This window comes from Mesoplodon densirostris, chromosome 14 (genome assembly GCF_025265405.1).
Source record: "Mesoplodon densirostris isolate mMesDen1 chromosome 14, mMesDen1 primary haplotype, whole genome shotgun sequence".
NCBI classification, from domain to species: Eukaryota; Metazoa; Chordata; class Mammalia; order Artiodactyla; family Ziphiidae; genus Mesoplodon; species Mesoplodon densirostris.
Genome location: NC_082674.1, coordinates 70,465,151 through 70,489,212, shown reverse-complemented (window position 1 = coordinate 70,489,212; position 24,062 = coordinate 70,465,151). Strand labels below are relative to the sequence as shown.

Sequence of the window (24,062 nt, the reverse complement as noted above, 5' to 3'; positions counted from 1 at the left end):
CTCTGTGCAGCCTAGGTGTCACTCAGTCAAAGGCCGACCCCGCTGCAGGCTGGAGCCCCGCCCCGGACCTCCTCTCCCTGCTCTTTTCCCCTCCCCTCCTGTCCCTGACTAGGGGCTGCCTCCCAGGAGTCTCCTTTCCTGGTTCTACACACCGTGCACTTGGTTACTACTCGTGCACCAATCACTGCATATCTGATTTCAAAAAGAAAGCAGACACACATTATTCAACCTTAAAAGGAAAGAAATTCTGACACATGCCATGACATGGATGAACCTTTTTTTTTTTTGAACTTTTTAATCATTTGCATATTATTTCCTAATTTGTCTCCAGCTTCTGACATGGATGAACCTTGAGGACATTATGCTAAGTGAAATAAGCCAGCCACAAGGGGACAAACACTGCAAGATTCCACATACAGGAGGCTCTTAAGGTCATCAAAGTCAGAGAGACAGGAAGCAGAGGGTGGTTTTCAGGGTCTGGGGGAGAGAGGAATGGGGAGTTAGCATTTAACGGGTACAGAGTTTCCATTTGTGAAGGTGAAAATTCTAGAGATGGATGGTGGCGATGGTAGCACAAGAGTGTGAATGTGCTTCAGGCCTCTGAACTGTACACTTAAAAATGGTAAAGCTGGACTATTCACAATAGCCAAGACATGGAAGCAACCTAAGTGTCCATCGACAGATGAATGGATAAAGAAGATGTGGTGTATTTATACAATGGAATATTACTCAGCCATAAAAAAAATTGCAGTAGTGCCATTTGCAGCAAAATGGATGGACCCAGAGATTATCATACTAAGTGAGGTAAGTCAGAGAAAGACAAATATCATATAGTGCTTGTATGTGAAATCTAACAAAATGATAAAAATGAACTTATTTACAAAACAGAAGCAGACTCATAGACACAGAGAACAGACTTGTGGTTGCCAAGGGGGAGGAGGGTAGAGGAGGGATGGATCAGGAGTTTGGGGTTAGCAGATAAACAATGAGGTTCTACTGTATAACACAGGGCCTTATATTCAATATCCTATAATAAACCGTAATGGAAAAGAAAAAGAAAAAACTGGTTAAGCTGGTCAAACTTATATTCACCACAATAAAATTTTTTTTTTTTTTTTTAAAGAAAGCAAGTAAGACCCCGGTTTTGCAAGTTCTTCTACTGCTCAGTGGTCCTGGTGGCTGGTTACAGAGCTCAGACTCAGACCCTGCACAGCCCTGGGCTATCCCTGGCCCTGGTTTCTCAGAAAGGGCCCATGAAGTCTTATCTGTGGTTACACGCACCACCTTCCTTCCCCTTCTTACAAACAGGAGTCTTGACTGCTGAGCCCTTGACCTTCTCTTGCATACTTTACCCCTCACTCACCCACCGCTATTTACTGAGCTGACCACACTCCAGGCTCTGCCCTGGGCACTGGAGGGTCAGTAGTGAGCATGACTCTGAGAAAGCTTTGATTTTCACGAGGCAGGTAAGCATTTAAATAAAAGGGAAACCTTCAAACGGCCTCCTCCGTTCTGGCCCTTGAGTCCTTCCAGAACTCAGCTCTACTAATGTTTCCCTTTTATAAAGCCTTGGGATTCTTTGGTCCATGTAAGTTAACAAAATACTAGTAATAGCAACTTCTCTCTCCTTCCCACCACAGCCACCCACAGATCTCTGTTGCCAAATAATAATCATGTTCACCCATGAAATTATCTCCCCAGCTCTTCCACCTCTGCTTAAAAAGAAACAGAAAAAGTGATCATGGAAATTCTCCCCATACTGCCGCATGAGCAGCCAGAGACAAGTGAAGATATAAATCATTCCCGTGGGCCACCCTTCCTGTTCCTACCACGTCCTGGTGCCACCCAGAGCCTTCCTACGGCTCCTGTTTGTGCTTTATCTGAGACGCGAAACCCTGGGCAGGGAGCCTTTCTCAATGCTCAGGACACAATAAAATATTAAATGTGGTGAGTCGATATCACTGTGCAAGATGTCCAAGTGACTCCCAGAAGAGGGCTAAGTACCTAAATCAATACCACAGGCCTGAGACACAAATCCCCTTCCCATCCTCTCTTCCCTAACCCAAGAAAAGAGGCCCTGGAACAAACAACTGCCTACTCGGACCTTCTATGGGCAAGAGGACAGAGGAAAATGAAGCATCTGCAGAGCTGCCATGGGTCAGGTCCAAGGCAAGCACCTACTCAAGTGGAAACCAAAGGAAGCAGATCTTTTTATTTTCTAAGTGGAGTCTAGTTGACTTACAATGTTGTGTTAATTTCAAGTATACAGCAAAGTGATCCAGTTATACATATATGTATCTATTCTTTTCAGATTCCTTTCCCTTATAAGTTATTACAAGATATTGAATGTAGTTCCCTGTGCATTACAGTAGGTCCCTGTTGCTTATCTATTTTAATATATAGTAGTTTGTATATGTTAATCCCAAACTCCCAGTTTATCCCTCCCACACCCCCTTTCCTCCTTGGTAACCATAAGTTTGTTTTCTATATCTGTGAGTCTGTTTCTGTTTTGTAAATAAGTTCATTTGTATCATTTTTTTAGATTCCACATGTAAGCAATATCATATATTTGTCTTTGGCTTACTGCATTTAGTATGATAATCTCTAGGTCCATCCATGTTGATGCAAGTGGCTTTATTTCATTCTTTTTAATGGTTCAAGGAAACAGATTTTGGTTCAACAGAAAGAATGGTCCAAGAATTAAATCTGCTGAGAACAACAACACTGCTGGGGGTGGTGGGGATTCAGTGTAAGCTGCTGCAGCCTTTACAGAAGGCAGTTGGGCAATATACAGATCAAAGGTCTTATAAATGTACATCCATTGGATGCAACAATTCCTTATTACAGGCACACTCCAGAGATACGGTGGGCTGGGTTCAGACCGCTGCAATAACGTAGATAGCACAATAAAGCGAGTCCAAAAATTTTTTGATTTTCCAGGGCCTATAAAAGTTATGTTTACACTATCCTATAGTCTGTTAAGTGTGCAATAGCATTACATCTAAATGAACAATGGATATTGGTTCAAGATGGCAGAGTAGGACGTGTGCTCACTCCCTCTTGCAAGAGGCACCATAATCACAACTGACTGCTGAACAATTATCAACAGGAAGACACTGGAACTCACCAAGAAAGATACCCCACATCTAAAGACAAAGGAGAAGCCGCAGTGAGATGGTCGGAGAGGCGCAACCACAATAAAATCAAATCCCATAACCGCTAGGTGGGTGACTCACAAACTGGAAAACAATTATACCACAGAAGTCCACCCACTGGAGTGAAGGTTCTGAGCCTCATGTCAGGCTTCCCAACCCCGGGGTCTGGCAACGGGAGGAGGAATTCCCAGAGAATCAGACTTTGAAGGCTACTGGGATTTGACTGCAGGACTTCAACAGGACTGGGGGAAACAGAGACTCCACTCTTGGAGGGCACACACAAAGTAGTGTGCACATCGGGACCCAGGGAAAGAAGCAGTGACCCCATAGGAGACTGAAGCAGACCTACCTGCTAGTGTTGGAGGGTCTCCTGCAGAGGTGGGGGGTGGCTGTGGCTCACCGTGGGGACAAGGACACTGGCAGCAGAAGTTCTGGGAAGTACTCCTTGGCGTGAGCCCTCCTGGAGTCACCATTAGCCCCACCAAAGAGCCTGTAGGCTCCAGTGCTCAGTCACCTCAGGCCAAACAACCAACAGGGAGGGAACTCAGCCCCATCCATCAGCAGACAAGCCTATTAAAGTTTTACTGAGCTCTGCCCACCAGAGCAACACACAGCTCTACCCACCACCAGCCCCTCCCATCAGGAAGCTTGCACAAGCCTCTTAGATAGCCTCATCCACCAGAGGACAGACAGCAGAAGCAAGAAGAACTACAATTCTGCAGCTTGTGGAAGGAAAACCACATTCACAGAAAAACAAAGACAAAATGAAAAGGCAGAGGACTATGTACCAGATGAAGGAACAAGATAAAACACTAGAAAAACAACTAAATGAAGTGGAGACAGGCAACCTTCCTGAAAAAGAATTCAGAATAATGATAGTGAAGATGATCCGGGACCTCAGAAAAAGAATGGAGGGAAAGATCGAGAAGATGCTAGAAATGTTTAACAAAGACCTAGAAGAATTAAAGAACAAACAGATGAAAAATACAATAACTGAAATGAAAAATACACTAGAAGGAATCAATAGCAGAATAACTGAGGCAGAAGAATGGATAAGTGACCTGGAAGACAGAATGGTGGAAATCGCTGCCGTGGAGCAAAATAAAGAAAAAAGAAATGAAGACAGCCTAAGAGACCTCTGGGACGACATTAAATGCACCAACATTCACATTACAGGGGTCCTGGAAGGAGAAGAGAGAGAGAAAGGACCTGAGAAAATATTTGAAGAGATTACAGTTGAAAATGTCCCTAACATGGGAAAGGAAATAGCCACCCAAGTGAAGGAAGTGCAGAGAGTGCCAGGCAGGATAAACCCAAGGAGAAACACGCCGAGACACATAGTAATCAAATTGACAAAAATTAAAGACAAAGAAAAGTTATTAAAAGCAACAAGGGAAAAACAACAAATAACATACAAGGGAACTCCCATACGGTTAACAGCTGATTTATCAGCAGAAACTCTACAAGCCAGAAGGGAGTGGTACGATATATTTAAAGTGATGAAAGGGAACAATCTACAACCAAGATGACTCTAGCCGGCAAGGACCTCATTCAGATTCAATGGAGAAATCAAAAGCTTTACCGACAAGCAAAAGCTAAGAGAATTCAGCACCACCAAACCAGCTCTACAACAAATGCTAAAGGAACTTCTCTAAGTGGGAAACACAAGAGAAGAAAAGGACCTACAAAAACAAACCCAAAACAATTAAGAAAATGGTAATAGGAACATACATATCAATAATTACCTTAAATGTAAATGGATTAAGTGCTCCAACCAAAAGACAAAGGCTCGCTGAATGGATACAAAAACAAGACCCATATATATGCTGTCTACGAGAGACCCACTTCAGACCTAGGGACACATACAGACTGAAAGTGAGGGGATGGAAAAAGATATTCCACGCAAATGGAAATCAAAAGAAAGCTGGAGTAGCAGTACTCATATCAGATAAAATAGAGTTTAAAATAAAGAATGTTACAAGAGACAAGGAAGGACACTACATAATGATCAAGAGATCAATCCAAGAAGAAGATATAACAATTATAAATGTATATGCACCCAACATAGGAACACCTCTCAATATATAAGGCAAATGGTAACAGCTATAAAAGAGGAAATCGACAGTAACATAATAATAGAAAGGGATTTTAACACCTCACTTACACCAATGGACAGATCAACCAGACAGAAAATTAATAAGGAAACACAAGCTTTAAATGACACAACAGACCAGATAGATTTAATTGATATTTACAGGACATTCCATCCGAAAACAGCAGATTTCTTCTCAAGTGCACATAGAACATTCTCCAGGATAGGTCACATCTTGGGTCACAAATCAAGCCTCAGTAAATTTAAGAAAATTGAAATCATATCAAGCATCTTTCCCGACCACAACGCTATGAGATTAGAAATCAATTACAGGGGAAAAAACATAAAAACACAAACACACGGAGGCTAAACTATATGTTACTAAATAACCAAGAGATCACTGAAGAAATCAAAGAGGAAAACAGAAAATACCAGGAGACAAATGACAAAGAAAATACTACGATCCAAAACCTATGCGATGCAGCAAAAGCAATTCTAAGAAGGAAGTTTATAGCAATACAATCCTACCTCAAGAAACAAGAAAAATCTCAAACAATCTAACCTTAGACCTAAAGGAACTAGAAAAAGAAGAACAAACAAAACCCAAAGTTAGTAGAAGGGAAGATATCATAAAGATCAGAGCAGAAATCAATGAAATAGAAACAAAGAAACAATAGTAAAGATCAATAAAACTAAAAGCTGGTTCTTGGAAAAGATAAACAAAATTGATAAACCTTTAGCCAGACTCATCAACAAAAAGAGGGAGAGGACTCAAATCAATAAAATTAGAAATGAAAAAGGAGAAGTTACAACAGACACTGCAGAAATACAAAGCATCCTAAGAGACTACTACAAGCAACAAGCAACTCTATGCCAATAAAATGGAAAACCTGGAAGCAATGGACAAATTCTTAGAAATGTATCACCTTCCAAGACTGAACCAGGAAGAAATAGAAAATATGAACAGATCAATCACAAGTAATGAAATTGAAACTGTGATTAAAACTCTTCCAACAAACAAAAGTCCGGGACCAGATGGCTTCACAGGTGAAATCTATCAAGCATTTAGAGAAGAGCTAACACCTGTCCTTCTCAAACTCTTCCAAAATATAGCAGAGGGAAGGACACTCCCAAATTCATTCTACAAGACCACCATCACCCTGATACCAAACCAGACAAAGATACTACAAAAAAAGAAAATTACAGACCAATATCACTGATTATAGATGCAAAAATCTTCAACAAAATACTAGCAAACAGAATCCAACAACACATTAAAAGGATCATACACCATGTTCAAGTGGGATTTATCCCTGGGATGCAAGGATTCTAATATATGCAAATCAATGTAATACACCATATTAACCAACTGAAGGATAAACACCATATGATCATCTCAATAGATGCAGAAAAAGCTTTTGACAAAATTCAACACCCATTTATGATAAAAAAAAAAAAACTCTCCAGAAAGTGGGCACAGAGGGAGCCTACCTCGACATAATAAAGGCCATACACGACAAACCCACAGCAAACATTATTATCAATGGTGAAAAACTGAAAGCATTTCCTCTAAGATCAGGAACAAGACAGGGATGTCCACTCTCACCACTATTATTCAACATAGTTTTGGAAGTCCTAGCCATGGCAATCAGAGAAGAAAAAGAAATAAAAGGAATACAAAATTGGAAAAGAAGAAGTAAAACTGTCACTGTTTGCAGATGACATGATACTATACATAGGGAATCCTAAAGATGCCACCAGAAAACTACTAGAGCTAATCAATGAATTTGGTAAAGTTGCAGGATACAAAATTAATGCACAGAAATCTCTTGCATACCTATACACTAACAACGGAAGATCAGAAAGAGAAATTAAGGAAAACAATCCTATTCCCCACTAAAACAAAAAGAATAAACCTACCTAAGGAGGTAAAAGACCTGTACTCAGAAAACTATAAGACAATGATAAAAGAACTCAACGATGACATGAACAGATGGAGAGATACACCATGTTCTTGGATTAGAAAAATCAATACTGTGAAAATGACTATACTACCCAAAGCAATCTACAGATTCAGTGCAATCCCTATCAAATTACCAATTGCATTTTTTACAGAACTAGAACAAAAAATCTTAAAATTTGTATGGAGACACAAAAGACCCCAGATAGCCAAAGTAATCTTGAGGGAAAGAAAGGGAGCTGGAGGAATCAGACTCCCTGACTTCAGACTATACTACAAAGCCTACAACAGAAATATAATAGAAATAATACTACAGAAATAATACTACAACAGAAATATAGATCAGTGGAAGAGGATAGAAAGCCCAGAGATAAACCCACGCACCTATGGTCAACTAATCTATGACAAAGGAGGCAAGGATATACAATGGAGAAAAGACAGTCTCTTCAATAAGTGGTGCTGGGAAAACTGGACAGCTACATGTAAAAGAATGAAATTAGAACACTCCCTAACACCATACACAAAAATAAACTCAAAATGGACTAAAAATCTAAGGACTTCCCAGGTGGTGCAGTGGTTAAGAATCTGCCTGCCAGTGCAGGGAACATGGGTTTGAGCCCTGGTCCGGGAAGATCCCACATGCCGCGGAGCAACTAAGCCCGTGCCCCACAACTACTGAGCCTGCGCTCTAGAGCCCGCGAGCCACAGCTACTGAGGCTGCGTGTCACAACTACTGAAGCCCACGTGCCTAGAGCCCGTGCTCCGCAACAAGAGAAGCCACCACAATGAGAAGCCTATGCAATGCAATGAAGAGTGGCCCCCCACTCGCCGCAACTAGAGAAAGCCCATGTGCAGCAGCAAAGACCCAATGCAGCCAAAATAAATAAATAAGTTTATTTTTTTTTAAAAAAGTGGATTAAAGACCTAAATGTAAGACCAGACACTATAAAACTCTTAGAGGAAAATATAGGGAGAACACTCCTTGACATAAATCACAGCAAGATCTTTTTGGACCCACCTCCTAGAGTAATGGAAATAGAAACAAAAATAAACAAATGGGACCTAATGAAACTTAAAAGCACTTGCACAGCACAGGAAACTATAAACAAGATGAAACGACAACCCTTAGAATAGGAGAAAATATTTGCAAATGAATTAACAGACAAAGGATTAATCTCCAAAATATATAAACAGCTCATGCAGCTCAATATTAAAAAAACAAACAACCCAATCAAAAAGTGAGCAGAAAACCTAAATAGACATTTCTCCAAAGAAGACATACAGATGACCAAGAGGGACATGAAAAGCTGCTCAACATCACTAATTATAAGAGAAATGCAAATCAAAACTACAATAAGGTATCACCTCACACCAGTTAGAATGGGCATCATCAGGAAATCTACCAACAACAAATGCTGGAGAGGGTGTGGAGAAAAGGGAACCCTCTTGCACTGTTGGTGGGAATGTAAAGTGATATAGCCACTATGGAGAACAGTATGGAGGTTCCTTAAGAAACTAAAAACAGAATTACCGTATGACCCAGCAATCCCACTACTAGCCATATACCCAGAGAAAACCATAATTCAAAAAGATACATGCACCCCAATGTTCACTGCAGCACTATTTACAGTAGCCAGATCATGGAAGCAACCTAAATGCCCATCGACAGACAAATGGACAAAGAAGATGTGGTACATATATACAATGGAATATTACTCAGCCATAAAAAGAAATGAAACTGGGTCATTTGTAGAGACATGGATGGACCTAGAGACTGTCATACAGAGTGAAGTAAGTCAGAAATAGAAAAACAAATATCATGTATTAATGCATATATGTGGACTCTACTAGAAAAATGGTACAGATGAAACTGTTTGCAAGGCAGAACATCTACATGTTCTCTACAAGTGGGGGAAGGGGGGATGAATTGAGAGATGGGATTGACATATATATACTAATATGTATAAAACAGATAATTAATTTAAAAAGAACTATTTAAGTAATAGAAGACATGAAGAGATGAAAAAATAAACTAACAAACAATGTACATGCCTTAATTTAAAAAAACACCTTATTGCTACAAAAAAGGTAACCATCATCGGAACCTTCAGCAAGTCGGTAATCTTTTTTTAATCACAGTCACATCAAAGATCACTGATCATGGATCACTGTAACAAATAAAGAAAAACTTGAAACACTGAGGGAATGATCGAAATGTAACACAGAGACACAAAGTGAACAAATGCCGTTGGAAAAATGGCACCGATTTGCTCAATGTAGGGTTGGCCACAAACCTTGGACTGGTAAAAAAAAAAAAAAAAATGCAACATCTGCGAAGCACAATCAAGTGCAGTAAAACGAGGTGTGCTCGTACGCGTTCCTCTAGGGTCCCGGCCTCTCTCGCTTTCCTAACCCTGTTCCACCTGTACTCGCCATTTCCAGATGGCTATCTGATTCCCCACGGCCCTGGAAGGTCCGGTAGAGGGAGACGCCCCCTCACACACTCACCCAGGACTCCCTGGCACCAAGCATGAGTCGGGTATGAGGCAGGCATCAAATATTTCAAATGAGTGGACTTCGGGGATTGCAAGCATCCTAAAATATTTAAGTATCGGATGTTCGTTTAGGCTTATAAAATACTTAACAATCAGAGCCCATTAAGTATCTAATAAAGGGCGGGATGAGTAAATCGGGCTACAGCCATAAGACTGAATGCTGTGTAGCCATCAAACATGACACTGTGTCGCCCCGGAGCCCGGACTGGCTACTGTGGACCTGCTGGGCTATGTGGACTCGGGACCCGAGCAGCCTTGTATACTAACTCCTCCCCACCGCCGACTCCCCAGAAGCCCATCTAGCGAGGAGACAAAAATTCAAATATGCTCATCAAAAGCCTCAAATCCAGAGCGAGCCCACCTCCCTTGCCTGGGGCAGAGGAGAGAAGAGGAATCCGGGGAGAAACTGGAGAGAAGACAGGGTCCTGTCCCTCCCATCCCACGTCCCAGCCAGCAGCAAGCCAGCCCTCCCTGCTCTGTCCCCAAAATATGCATCAAAAAGCCACACTCACAGGGCTTCCCTGGTGGCGCAGTGGTTGAGAGTCCGCCTGCCGATGCAGGGGACACGGGTTCGTGCCCCGGTACGGGAAGATCCCACATGCCGCGGAGCGGCTGGGCCCGTGAGCCATGGCCGCTGAGCCTGCGCGTCTGGAGCCTGTGCTCCGCAACGAGAGAGGCCACAACAGTGAGAGGCCCGCGTACCGCAAAAAAAAAAAAAAAAAAAGCCACGCTCACTATATTAATGCAAATAATACACTGACAGTCTGGGGAACCATGTCCAAGCATGAGCAAGATGGGGAGAAACAGCACAGCCACCAAGCAAAACACTCCAAAGGGATGAAGAGAAGAGAATGAGGTGCTTGCTCAAAAGACAGAGATGCCGTCCTGGAGGAAAATGAAGAGGAAGAAATGGCCACAGAGGCTTCATGCTCCCAAACAATGTAACGGAAACATGAGTTCAATAAAACAAGAGCTCAAAGATGAGACGGTGGAATTACAGAGATGAAACAGGAGATTGGAGACCTAAGAAAATGAACTGAGGATCAAAACCACATGACAGCAAAATCAGTAGATCAGTTAAAGGCAGCAGAGTCTGGAATATACTGCTGAAAATGGAATTAACTTAGAGGAAAGGGTTATACAACCAGCATGGAAAGTGCAGCTGAAAACGGCAGGTCAAGAAAAACAGTCTTCCTGAAACGCTACTACACTTATTGTACCTAAAAGAAATACTGCCTTACATACCTTCCTTTATCTGCGTCTTCCCTAAACAGTTGCCTTTTAGCACTGTAACAGAGAAATCCTATAGCATAACCAGTAATGCACATATGAAGGCAAAAGGAATACTGTCAAAGGGATGTACACTTGTACAGTCCATTCTTTTATTAAAGATCTACGCATTTTTACGAAGAGAAAAACAGAAATTAAAAGCAGACAACAGCTGTCTAACAAAGTGTCCTTGAAATGAGGAATCCAATCAATAGAACATAAAATGTATTTTTAAAAATGTAATACGTACACAGAATGATACAAGAACATTTCCTTAAATGATTAAAGAAATCAATCTGGGGCTTCCCTGGTGGCCCAATGGTTAAGAATCCACCTGCCAATGCAGGGGACACGGGTTCGAGCCCTGGCCCAGGAAGATCCCACATGCCACGGAGCAACTAAGCCCGTGCGCCACAACTACTGAGCTTAGGCTCTAGAGCCTGTGAGCCACAACTACTGAAGCCCGCGCACCTTGAGTCCGTGCTCCGCAACAAGAGAAGCCACCACAATGAGACGCCCACGCACCGCAAAGAAGAGAAGCCCCCGCTCGCTGCAACTAGAGAAAGCCTGCGCAGAGCAATGAAGACCCAACGCAGCCAAAAAAAAGAGAAATCAATCTGCGTCCTGGAAGAGCACGTGGAGTTCCAGAAAAATGTAACACGGTACACGCTCAAGGGAGTAACAGATTATAGCCAAGTTACTAAAGGGACTAATGCTACTGAACTTCAGTGATAAAAAACAGTTATCCCCACAAAAAGCACATCACCCACAATGGCGGGGGCAGGAATCAGACCAGCCTGAGATTTCTCCCTTTGCCACTTAACTACTGAAAGACCCTGAAGTGATGGCCACCAAGCTCCAGAGTCTGGCCAGAGCCCATCATACCCAGCCAAGGTGTCATTCGAGTCCAAAAGCAAGGCACAAACACTTGCAAATGTGAGACGTTATTAGGAGAAGAAAACAGGAATATAGCCAATTAAGACAGGAACCAAAATAAAAGACTGTGTTGGGAAAGCTGTACCTGATGGAAGCATTAAATCAACTTACATAGAGAACTGAGCCAAATAGTGGTGGAAAGCGTGGTTACAGAAGAGAATGGAAATTACCACATACAATGAATAGTAAGACTTTTAAAAATGAGAGCCTGATGGACATATATACACTACCAAATGTAAAATAGACAGCTAGTGGGAAGCAGCCGCATAGCACAGGGAGATCAGCTCGGGGCTTTGTGTCCACCTAGAGGGGAGGGATAGGGAGGGTGGGAGGGAGATGCAAGAGGGAGGAGTTATGAGGACATATGTATATGTATAGCTGATTCACTTTGTTATAAAGCAGAAACTAACACACCATTGTAAAGCAATTATACTCTAATAAAGATGTTAGAAAAAAAAAATGAGAGGCTGGGGAAGCAGGGGAGGGATGAGAATGCTGGCATCCCTGTCCTTCAGGAGGGGAGTCAATGAACATTGCCAGAACGGAAACACTGTCTTCAAAAGCCACAATTCTGACATGTTTTTAAACATCTCTCCCCTTGACCTTAAATGAACCTTTTAGAAAGTAAGTGCTCGGTGTTTATTTGAAGTTTAACAGTTCTTTCGTTTCACTTCAGCATCTTTCCTTTTATTGAAATCCACTAAAAACAGTATTTTTATTATAAACTAGCACTGTCAGACAAGCTGCATTTTTATAAAGCACGTCTATCCTTCTTCATAACTATCCCTGGACTTGTCTAAATGCATTAGAAAGTTGTGTTGGGAATTCCCCGGTGGTCCAGTGGTTAGGACTCAAGGCTTGCACTGCCGTGGTCCCAGGTGCAATCCCTGGTCAGGGAACTAATACCCGCAAGCCACACAGTGTGGCCAAAAAAATACAAAAAAAAAAAAAAGAAAAAAAAAAAAGAAAGTTGTCTGGATGATGTGACCCCAGTGTCACTGGAGGTACCCTTGGGTGCCTGGGATGTGGGGCAAGATACATTTTCTTCTCTGTACTTTCCCGTATTAACTGATTATATTGAGCATGCATCATTTCATCACTTAATGCAAACAGAGAATGATGTGTTCAAAAAAAACAGACTGGAAAAAACATGTCAAGATGTGAACAGTTGTTAGTAATGGGGGGTATGGATGACAATTTTCTTCTTTAAACTTTCCTGTATTTTTTCCAGGAAAAAAAAAAAAGTCATCCAATGTTGTTCAAGAATGTGAGGTGACAATGAAAGTTTATGGTAATTAGTAAAATGTTAAGAGGAAAAAAACACAACTAAAAACCTCTGTGGAGAGGCACATAAGCAGACACAAGAGTAATTAGCACCAGATAAAAGGTTATAGGTGATTTCTTTCTCCTCCTTTCTTACCTATTTTCTAACTTCTGAAGGGTGAACATTTATTACTTGTGTAATTAAAAAGACACATCTTGGGTTTTTTTTAATATACATTATTTTATTATATTTTTATTTATTTATTTTTGGCTGCATCTGGTCTTCGTTGCTGCGTGCAGCCTTTCTCTAATTGCGGCACGCGGGCTTCTCACTGCGGTGGCTTCTCTTGTTGCAGAGCACGGACTCCAGGCATACGGGCTTCAGTAGTTGTGTCATGCAGGCTCAGTAGCTGTGGCTCAAGGGCTCTAGCGCTCAGGCTCAGTCATTGTAGTGCACGGGCTTAGTTGCTCCGCGGAATGTGGGATCTTCCCAGACTGGGGCATGAACCCGCATCCCCTGCATCGGCAGGCAGACTCTCAACCACTGCGCCACCAGGGAAGCCCCGGTTTTGTTTTTTAATAGAAGTGGCTTCTCAGGGTGCAACGATTCCCAGCCCCAGAGGAGCTGGAGTGACGAGGCAGAGTATTGGACAGTGCATGCAGGAGGAACTGAAGCTCAGCTGGAGAGGATGCGAAGGTGATTTCTAAATTCCTGTAGGGCTCAGCCGTCCAGTGATCCAGTGCACACATGGAACAAGGGTGAAGGCTGGCCTAAGACAGACCCAGCCCCAGACATCTCCCCTGCCCTGTTGCGGTATATGCACATGCCCCGGACTCGTGTGTTATGTCAGACACAAGATGAAGAAAACAGCTGGATTCACAGCCCCCCTGGACCAACACACCACTTGAAAGCCTGGATGCCCAAGCTTAGAGCCTCTACATGCTTCCAATGGTTGGAGAACAAAAAACAAAAAAGAAAGGAAGAACAAAGAGCTCATGGCAGCAGATGAGGTTCTAGAAGGAGTTACCTTCTAGCGTCACGACCATGCAGATACTCATGCTCAGACCTCAAGGTGGAGAACGCTCCACCTGGAACAAAACTCACCCGTGGCCACGGCCCAGTAAACGTCCGATCCACTCAGTAACTCACCACATGCTATGGGAGAATACACCTGGGAGCCGGGGACCTGGAGCAGAATTCGAAACGGAGCGACCCGGGCGTTGGAATCCAGCACCGCATCCAGGGCACCCACCAGGCGACCTTCAAGAGACAAGAGGACAATGCACGTGTGAGCACAGGAACAGGCCAGCAGCCCACGTGCAGCCACCCGCTCCCCGTGCACGTGTGCTGCATCTAGGCTCGACCCCGGGCAGCAGGCCTGGTGTCCAGCTTGTGAAGCCCAGAGATCTAGCTGCCTTGTCGCATTTCAGAGCATCTGGAACAGAGCCTGGCGTTTGTGGCCACTCAGCGCAGATTTGCAGAATCAATGAGTAAGTGAACAAGGGGCCCCCTGACAAGCCACCCAAGCGAGCTGAGTCTTTGATTCCCCCAGCGGCACGGTACAGGAGGCCACAGCTTGCAGTAAATAAAGGCTAGGGATCCAGAGTCTGATGGCCTGACTTGAATTGTGGCTCCACTACTTTCCAGCTGTGTGACCTTGGGCAAGTTGTTTAACTTCTCTGCGCCCCAGTTTCCCCGTTTGTAAAATGGACTAACCACAGTGTATCTTCCTCACAAGGTAACTGTGAGAATTAAACCAGTTAATGTATGCAGCATTCAGAGGGCTAGGACTATCACCTGGCCGTGAGAAGTATTACCTAAATGTTGCCCTTGATTATTATTATTATTATATCATCCTCGCAAAGGTGGAAGAATAATCCAGCAGGGAACTGAGAAGCAAATAAGAAAACATACTGAGGGCCTTCCCAGGTGGTCCCAGGCTAAGACTCCACGCTCCCAATGCAGGGGGCCCAGGTTCCATCCCTGGTCAGGGAACTAGATCCCACATGCATGCCGCAACTAAGGAGCCTGCCGGCTGCAACAAAGACCTGGCACCGCCAAATAAATAAATAAAATAAATATTAAAAAAAAAAAAAAAAGAAAACGTATCGAAGTCCTTCACAGACCATGAAGCACACAACACAAAAGTTTACCATCCTGCTGTCATGAAAAGCACCATGAATCGACGGCAGAGGGAAAAAAGGACAGCACCTGCTCCTGCCCAACCTTCTATTGCCTGGAACTCAAGACGGTTGAGAGGATTAAGACCCTCTAATTCTTACGTAACAGGCCCTGAGGAAGGGCCACAAGTTTCTGCAGAATGTCCCACAGTTTGGTTTTGTCTGATGCTTCATCATAATTAGAGCATAATTAGATTCAGGTTATACCTCTTTGCAATGAGTCACAGAAGTGACGTTGTATCCCTTTTATCCCATCCTGTCAGGTGCCAGGCGGTTTTGTTTTGTCCCGTTACTGATAACACTCCTTTGACGGGTGGATGAAGAGTGTCTGCCAAGCTTCCGGCCCGAGCGGTATCCCCTTTCTCTTTGTCATTAACAAGCACTCTGTGGAGAATTACTTTGAAACTCTGTTCCTCATTAACTTTTCAGCTTGTTCACTTAGCCATATCAGTCTGGGTTCACGTTTTCCGACTTTATCCAGTGGGTTTGAGGCAGGAGGGAAGGGGACAGGGCACAACCCTTAAAGAATGACGCAGCCCTTGAGAAACACTGGATACGACACAAACTGGTTGCTACCACTGTCCCCCCCGCCGGCAGATGCCCTCCTCATCCTTTCCAGGCTCCAACTGCCCACGCACCCCACCCCCACACTCACCGCGATCTGTCCCACTTAATGGCTTTAGGGGAAGAAGGGAGAAAGGGTGTGTGGAACTATTCCTTACGCTGCCCACAATTTGTGCCTCCTTCCTGGTTGGCTGCTGACTTACAGATAACGGAGAGGCCTGAAAGCTCTCTGCTTTAATGTAGAATCCAAGCAGCAGCTTAGGGGAGCTCTGAGGAAACACACAGGTTGGGGGGAAGGGAGCAGTGTGGAGTTAAGGTTGCACTTGTGTAAGATTGATGAAACACGTCTGCCTATCAAATATGGGGGGGTAATAAGGAGGCCGATGGAGACTAGAAAAGGACTAAAGACCCTCACATGTACACATCCCACACATGCACACTTGGCACTCCCACCAAAACTCAGAGCTCCATTTGGTAAAACCCTGAGCAACAAAAGACGGAAGTGGGCAGGCTGGGCAGTAACCCAGAGCAGGAGCAGTCTTTTTTTTAAAAATTTTATTGAAGTATAGTTGATTTATTATGTTGTGTTAATTTCTGCTGTACGGCAAAGTGATTCGGTATATATATATATATATATATATATATATATATATATATAAATATATTCTTTTTCATATTCTTTTCTATTATGGTTTATCACAGGATATTGAGTAGAGTTCCCTGTGCTCTACAGTAGGACCTTGTTGTTTATCCATCCTATGTATACCAGTTTGCATCTGCTAATCCCAACCTCCTAATCCTCCCCGCCTCCCCCTTGGCAACCACAAGTCTGTTCTCTAAGTCTATGAGTTTGCTTCTGTTACGTAGATATGTTTATTCAGATTCCACATGTAAGTGACATCATATGGTATTTGTCTTTCTCTTTCTGACTTACTTTACTTAGTACTGATGCCAAAAACCTGGCCTCTGTGCACCGGTGCTGAATCGAATCTCAGAAACAGAGTTTTGGGTGAAGTAGAAAAGAATAGTTTTATTGCTTTGCCAGACAAAGGGAGATACAGCGAGCTCGTGCCCCTTAAAGACTTTAGGTGGTAAAATTGTACATTACCACAATATCAACAGGCTCTAGTGTGACAGTAGATGACATCTGAAAGAACAGCAAGACCCCACCTGAGGAGGAGCCCAAAGACAAAAGAGATCAAAACCAGGACACCTCAGGAATCTGAAACCTGAGGCACCTACAGCTGTAGCTATAGGCACCTACAGCAAACCTTAAACACAGCCCAAGTCATAGTAAGAATAACATACAATTCACAATAAAGAACCACTCTTCAGTTCTTACTACCCAACACATCATGTCTGGCTTTCAACAAAGAATACTGAAAGGCAAGAAAAAACATGATCTGAAGAGCTAGCAAGCATCAGAATGGGCATCATACATGGCACAGATCTTGGAATTATCACACAAGGAATTTAAAATAACTGTGATTAATAGGTTAAGGGCTCCAATGAAAAGGTAGACAATATGCAAGAATAGATAGGTAATGTAGCAGAGAAATGGAGACTCTAAGAACTAGTCAAAAAGAAATGCTAGAAAGCAAAACACACTAAAAGAAATGAAGACTGCATTTGGTGGGCTCATCAGTAGACTGGACACAGCCAAGATGAGCTTGAAGATAAGTAAACAGAAATCTCCCAAACTGAAATACAAAGAGGAAAAAAAGATGAAAAGACAAAAAAGAGCATCCAAGAACTGTGGAGCAACTTTAAAAGGTTTAAGATATACATAAATGGAATACCAGAAGAAGAAAGAGAAAACTGTTTGAAGTTATAATGGCTGAGAATTTCCTAGAATTAATTACAGACACCAAGCCACAGATACAGGAAGCTCAGACAACATCAAATACCAAAAAATACACACGTAGGCATATCATATTCAAATTGCAGAAACCAAAGACAAAGGGAAGATCAAAAACGGAAAAAAAAGCTTACCTGTAGAGGAATGAAGAATTACAGCAGACTTCTTGTTAAAAACCATACAAGCAAGAGTACAGAATGAAATATTTAAAGCATTGAAAGAAAAAAAACACCAGCCTAGAATTCTATATCCAGTGAAACTATTCATCAAAAGTAAAGGAGAAATAAAGAATTTTTTAAGCAAACAAAAACTGAAAGAATACATTTCCAGTAGACCTAACAGGTAATAAATGTTAAAAGAAGTCCTTCAGAGAGAAATAAAAATGATATGTCAGAACTAAGACCTACATAAAGAAAGCAAGTGCTGGAGAAGAAATAAAAGCAAACTAAAATATTTTCTTTTTCTTATTTGTAATTGATCTAAAAGATAACTGTTAAAGTAATAATAGTGAAAATGCACTGGGTCATCACAGCACATGGAAGAAGTGAACAGCAGCAATGTCAAAGGATCAGAGGGAAGACCTGAAAACACTCTGTTATAAGACAGTGTTATTTGAAGGTAGACTTAGTTTGAAATGTATATTGCATACTCTAGGGCAACTCCTACAAAATTTTTTTAAAGAAGTATAATTGATAGCCTAAGAGGAGAGAAAATGGAATCATAAAATATTCCATTGAAACCAAACAAGGCAGAAAGAGACTTTTTTTAATGTAATGAAAACAAATATGGTGGATATTAATCCAACTACAGTTTACCCTTGAACAACACAGATTTGAACTGCACAGGTCCACATAATACATGGATATTTTTCAATAGTACATACTACAGTGCTGCATGATCCACGGTTGTTGAATCCCTGGTTGGTCGAATCCATGGATACGGAGGAACCACAGAGCTGGAGGAATCATGGTATTTGGAGCGCTAACTATAAGTTATACACAGATTTTTGACTGCATAGAGGGTCGGGACCCCTAACCCCTGCACTGTTCAAGGGTCAACTGTATATTATAATCACTTTCAATGTGAATGGTCTAAACACACTATGAAAAGACTGAGATTTCCGAGTGGATTAAAAAAAATTTTTTTTAAATCTCAGTTGTATGCTGTCCCCAAGAAACCCACTTTATTAGAGTCAGATTAAAGGAAAAGGGATTGGTGGGGGAGGGGGAGGCACAGTAAAGAAATGGAAAAAGATATACCATGCTAACATTAATGAAAAGAAAGATGGAGTAGCTATATTAATCTTCAGACAGAGTAGACTTCAGAACAAGAAAAATAAAGGGGGCATTACATAATGATAAAGGGGTAAATTGTGCAAGAAGACATAGCAATCCTTGTGTGCATCTAACAGAGCATCAAAATACATGTAGCAAAACTGATAGAACTGTAAGGAGAAATAGATTAACATACTACTATAGTTGGGGATTTCAATACCCACCTTTCAGTAATTGATAGATCAAGCAGGTAGAAACTCAGTAAGGATCCATCAACTGGATCTAAATGACATGGATAGAACATTCCATTCAACCACAACAGAATACACATTCTTCAAGCTTGCATGGAATATTCACCAAGATAGAACATAGTCTGGGCCATAAAACATACCTTAACAAATTTAAACAGAATATAAAATCACATAAAGTACATTCTCAAATTACAGTGGAATTAAACTAGAAATCAGTAACAGAAAGATAGCTGGAAAATCCCTGAATATATGGAGATTAAACACACTTGCAAACAACACATGGGTCAAAGAAGTCTTAAGTTTTTAAATATTTGAACTAAATAAAAATGAAAACACAACTTAGAAAAAAATGTACAATGTAGCAAAAGCAGTGCTTAGAGAGAAATTTATAGCAATAAATGCATAAACTAGAAATGAAGAAAAAACTGAAAATCAATAATCTAAGTTCCTCCTTTAGGAAACTACAGAAAGAAGAGCAACATGATCCTAAAGAAAGCAGAAGAAAATAATAAAAATTGAGCAAAAAAAAAAAAAATTAACAAAATTCAAAATAAAAAAACAACAGCAAAAAAACAATAAAGCCAAAATCTGATTCTTTGAAAAGATCAATAAAAGTGATAAGCCTCAGGCTTCCCTGGTGGCGCAGTGGTTGAGAGTCCACCTGCCAATGCAGGGGACACGGGTTCGTGCCCCGGTATGGGAAGATCCCACGTGCCGCAGAGCGGTTGGGCCCGTGAGCCATGGCCGCTGAGCCTGCACGTCCGGAGAGGCCTGCATACCGCAAAAAAAAAAAAAAAAAAAAAAAAAAAAAAGTGATAAGCCTCTAGCTAGGCTAAGGAAGGAAAAAGGAGGGAAGATATCAATACAAATTACCAATATCAGAAATGAAGAAGAGGTTATCACTACTGGTCCCTTTGATATTAAAAGGTACTAAAGGAATACCATGAACAACTCTATACTCACAAATTTGATAACTTACATGAAATGTACCAATTCCTTGAAAGACACAAATTATCAAAATTCACACAAAGGGAACTAAATCATTTGAATAGGCCTATATTTATTAAAGAAATTGAATCAATAATTTAAAACCTGCCCAATAAAAGTAAATACCCGGTCCAGATGGTTTCACTGGTGAATCTACTAAATGTTAAGGAAGACAGGATAATAATCCTTCACAATCTCTTTCAAAAAAACAAAAGCAGAGGGAACACTCCCTACCTCATTCTCTGAGGCCAGCATTATCCTAATACCAAAACCAGATAAAGATTTTACAATAAAGGAAAACTACAAACCAGAATCTCCCATGCAAAAATCCTCAAAAAAATATTAGCAAATCAAATCCAACAATGTATGAAAAGAATTATATGCCATAAACAAGTGGGACTTAATCCAGGTATACAAGGCTGGTTCAACATTTGCAAATCAATCAGTGTAATACACCACATCAACCAACTAAAGAAGAAAAAATCATATGATCATATCAATCGATGCAGAAAAAGATTTGACAAAAATCCAACATCCATTCATGGTTAAAATCAAACCAACCATCTTTGGGCAAACTAGGAATCAAGAACCTCTTTCGTGTGATAAGGAATATCTACAAAACACCTACAACTAACATCATAATGGTGAGAAACTGGATGTTTTCCTGCAAAGATGAGGAACAAGGCAAGGATGTCCCCTCTCACTACTCCTACTCAACACCATACTAAAAGTCTAGCTAGTGTAGTAAAACAAGAAGAGTAAATAAAAGGTATACAGATAGGGAAGGAAGAAATGAAACTACCTTTGTTCACAGATGACATGCTTGTTTTTATAGAAAAATCCCAAATAATCAATAAACAGACAAACAAAAACTTACAGAATAAGCAAATATAGAAAGGCTGCAGGACGGAAGGTTAATATGACAAGCGCTTTCCTAAATACCAGCAATGAACAACTGGAATTTTAAAAATGTAAATACCACTGACAATAGCAAAAGGTGTTTTTATTAGGTAGAAATCTAACAAAATATGCACAGGATCTATATACAGAAAACTACAAAACTCGATGAAAGAATTCAAAGAAGATCTAAACAAATGGAGAGATAGTCCACATTCATGGATTGAAAGATTCAATACTGTTAAGATGTCAGTTCATCCCAACCTGATCTACAGATTCAGTGCAATACAATAAAAATCCTGGCAAGCTATTTTGTAGATATTGACAAATCGATTATAAAGTTTACTTGAAAAGGCAAAGACCTAGAAGAACCAATAACAATACTGAAGAAGAACAAAGTTGGAGGACTCACGCTATACAACTTCAAGACTTCACTATAAAGCTACAGTAATCAAGACAATATGGTATTGGCAATAGGATACACAGGTCAATGGAAGAGAATCAGATCATATCTCAGAAATATATCCTACAAATACAGTCAACTGATCTTTGACAAAGGAGCAAAGGTATTCAATGAAGGACAGTCTTTTCAACAAATGGTTCTGGAACAATCAGACATCCATATGGAAAAAATCAATTAATCTAAGACATCGACCTTCCACCTTTCAAATATTAACCCAAAATGAATCACATAGCAAGTGCTGACAAGGATGCCAGAAACAGGAGCTCATTCATTGCTGATGGGAATGCTGATGGTACAGCCACTGTGGAAGACAGTTTGGTAGTTCTTGCTGAGCTAAACATATAGTCTTACACCATCCAGCAATCACACTCTTAAGTATTCATCCAACTTTTGAAAATTCATGTCCACACAAAAACCTGCATACAAATATTTATAGAAGCTGTATTCATAACTGCCCCAAACTGGAGGCAACCAAGCTGTCCTTCAACAGGTGAATGGATAATCAAACTGTGGTACATTATTCAATGGAGTATTATTCAGTGATAAAAAGAAGCAAACTATCAAGCCATGAAAATGGAAGAGAGAGAGAACTTAAATGCATATTGCTAAGTGAAAGAAGCCTTCCTGAAAAGACTGCATTCTGTATGATTCCAACTATCCTGGAAAAATGAAAAGGGAAAACTACAGCAAGGGTAGAAAAATCAGTGATTGCCAAGAAGAAGCTGAATTAGGCAAACAGGGGAATTTTAGGGTGATGAAACTGCTCTGTATAATATTGTGATTGTGTATACATGACACTATAGCTTTGTCAAAATCCACAGATGTTTCCAGCATAAAGAGTGAAACTTAATGTCTGCAAATTTTGAAAAAAAAAATCATTTAGGGGCTTCCCTGGTGGCGCAGTGGTTGAGAGTCCGCCTGCCGATGCAGGGGAAACGGGCTCGTGCCCCGGTCTGGGAAGATCCCACATGCCGCGGAGCGGCTGGGCCCGTGAGCCATGGCCACTGGGCCTGTGCGTCCGGAGCCTGTGCTCCACAACGGGAGAGGCCACAACAGTGAGAGGCCCACATACCGCAAAAAAAAAAAAAAAAAAATCATTTAGGAGGTCCAGGGGTTCCCGAGTGAATGCAGAATATGACCAAAAAAAAATCTAATTGTATTACAAATGTATGAAACAAGGGAGCAAAGGCGGTAAAGGGAAACGGCGTTGACTTAAGTAACTTTGGAAATGAACAGAGTCTTTAGGACGTAAGGCCAAAGAAACATACATAAGTTCTGTACTCCACTGAGTCTACCTTAACAACTCTGATACACTTCTGGTATACGAGAAATGAGCAAATAAGAAAAAGGATGATGGAAGGTGTAAGCCAGGCTCCTAACTGGAGTGGGAGTTTACAGATAAACAAGGCAAAGCGGCAAGAATAATCTACATAGTAATGGATCAGAGTCAAAGGCACAGGTACAAACTGATGTTTAGTTTACTATAGATACAAATGGCTACATATAGAAACACTTACTGATGTGTATATATACAAGGGTAATATATATAATTCCTTTCTCTGTCAGCTGAGAGGGCCCAGACGCCATGAGCACACCCAGCACCCAGATCTTGGTTTCTAATACCAACCTCCAGAAAAAGGGGATTAGTGCTCTTTGGAAAAATGGTTGATTCCAGGACTGGAGGAGGAAATATACAAGATGATCCTGGAGCATCTTGTAGTGGCTGAAACATCAGAAAGTGCCCTCAAAAAACCCAAAAAAGTCCCACAGTATGGGAAGTGGAGGGAGTAACTTTTCAGTGGAGAAACCTGACAAGCACTACCTTGGCCAGGTGATCACGGTCAACATGTCATAAATCACATTAATAGCATGCACTCTTGATATGATGCAATAAGAATAGCATTTTATCCCTGTTCTTCCTCCCAAACACCCTTAACCCCACTCTAATCATGAGAAAAACTTCGAATTCCAATTAAGGAACATTCTACAAAACACCTGGCCAGTACTCCTCAAAACTGTCACGGTCATTTAAAAACAAGGAAAGTCTGAGAAACTGTCACAGCCCAGATGACGACTAAAGGTTAACATAGTATCCCAAACGGGATTCTGGAGCAGAAAAAGACCAAGGAAACCTGAACAAAAGATGGACTTTGGTTAATAATCATATTAGTTTTCTACTGTTGCTGTGACAAGTTACCACATAGTAGCTTAACATAAAACAAACGTATTACCTCACAGTTCTGTAGATCAGAAGTCCGATACGGAAATCAAGGTGTCAACACATGCGCTCCCTTCTGGAGGCTCTGGGTGAGAATCCATTGGCCTGCCTCGTCCAGCTTTAAGAAACCACTCCCCTT

At 41.3% G+C, this 24,062-nt stretch overlaps 1 protein-coding gene across 2 annotated transcripts in view; it reads right to left on the bottom strand.

Moving 5' to 3' along the window:
• TBC1D8 (TBC1 domain family member 8) overlaps positions 1-24,062 on the bottom strand; it is a 133,529-nt gene that overhangs the window by 71,239 nt on the left and 38,228 nt on the right. For both annotated transcript variants that reach the window (XM_060117973.1, XM_060117974.1), the window contains exon 2: positions 14,381-14,491. In XM_060117973.1, the coding sequence (XP_059973956.1) occupies positions 14,381-14,491 (111 nt within the window). The remainder of the gene's footprint in view (positions 1-14,380; positions 14,492-24,062) is intronic.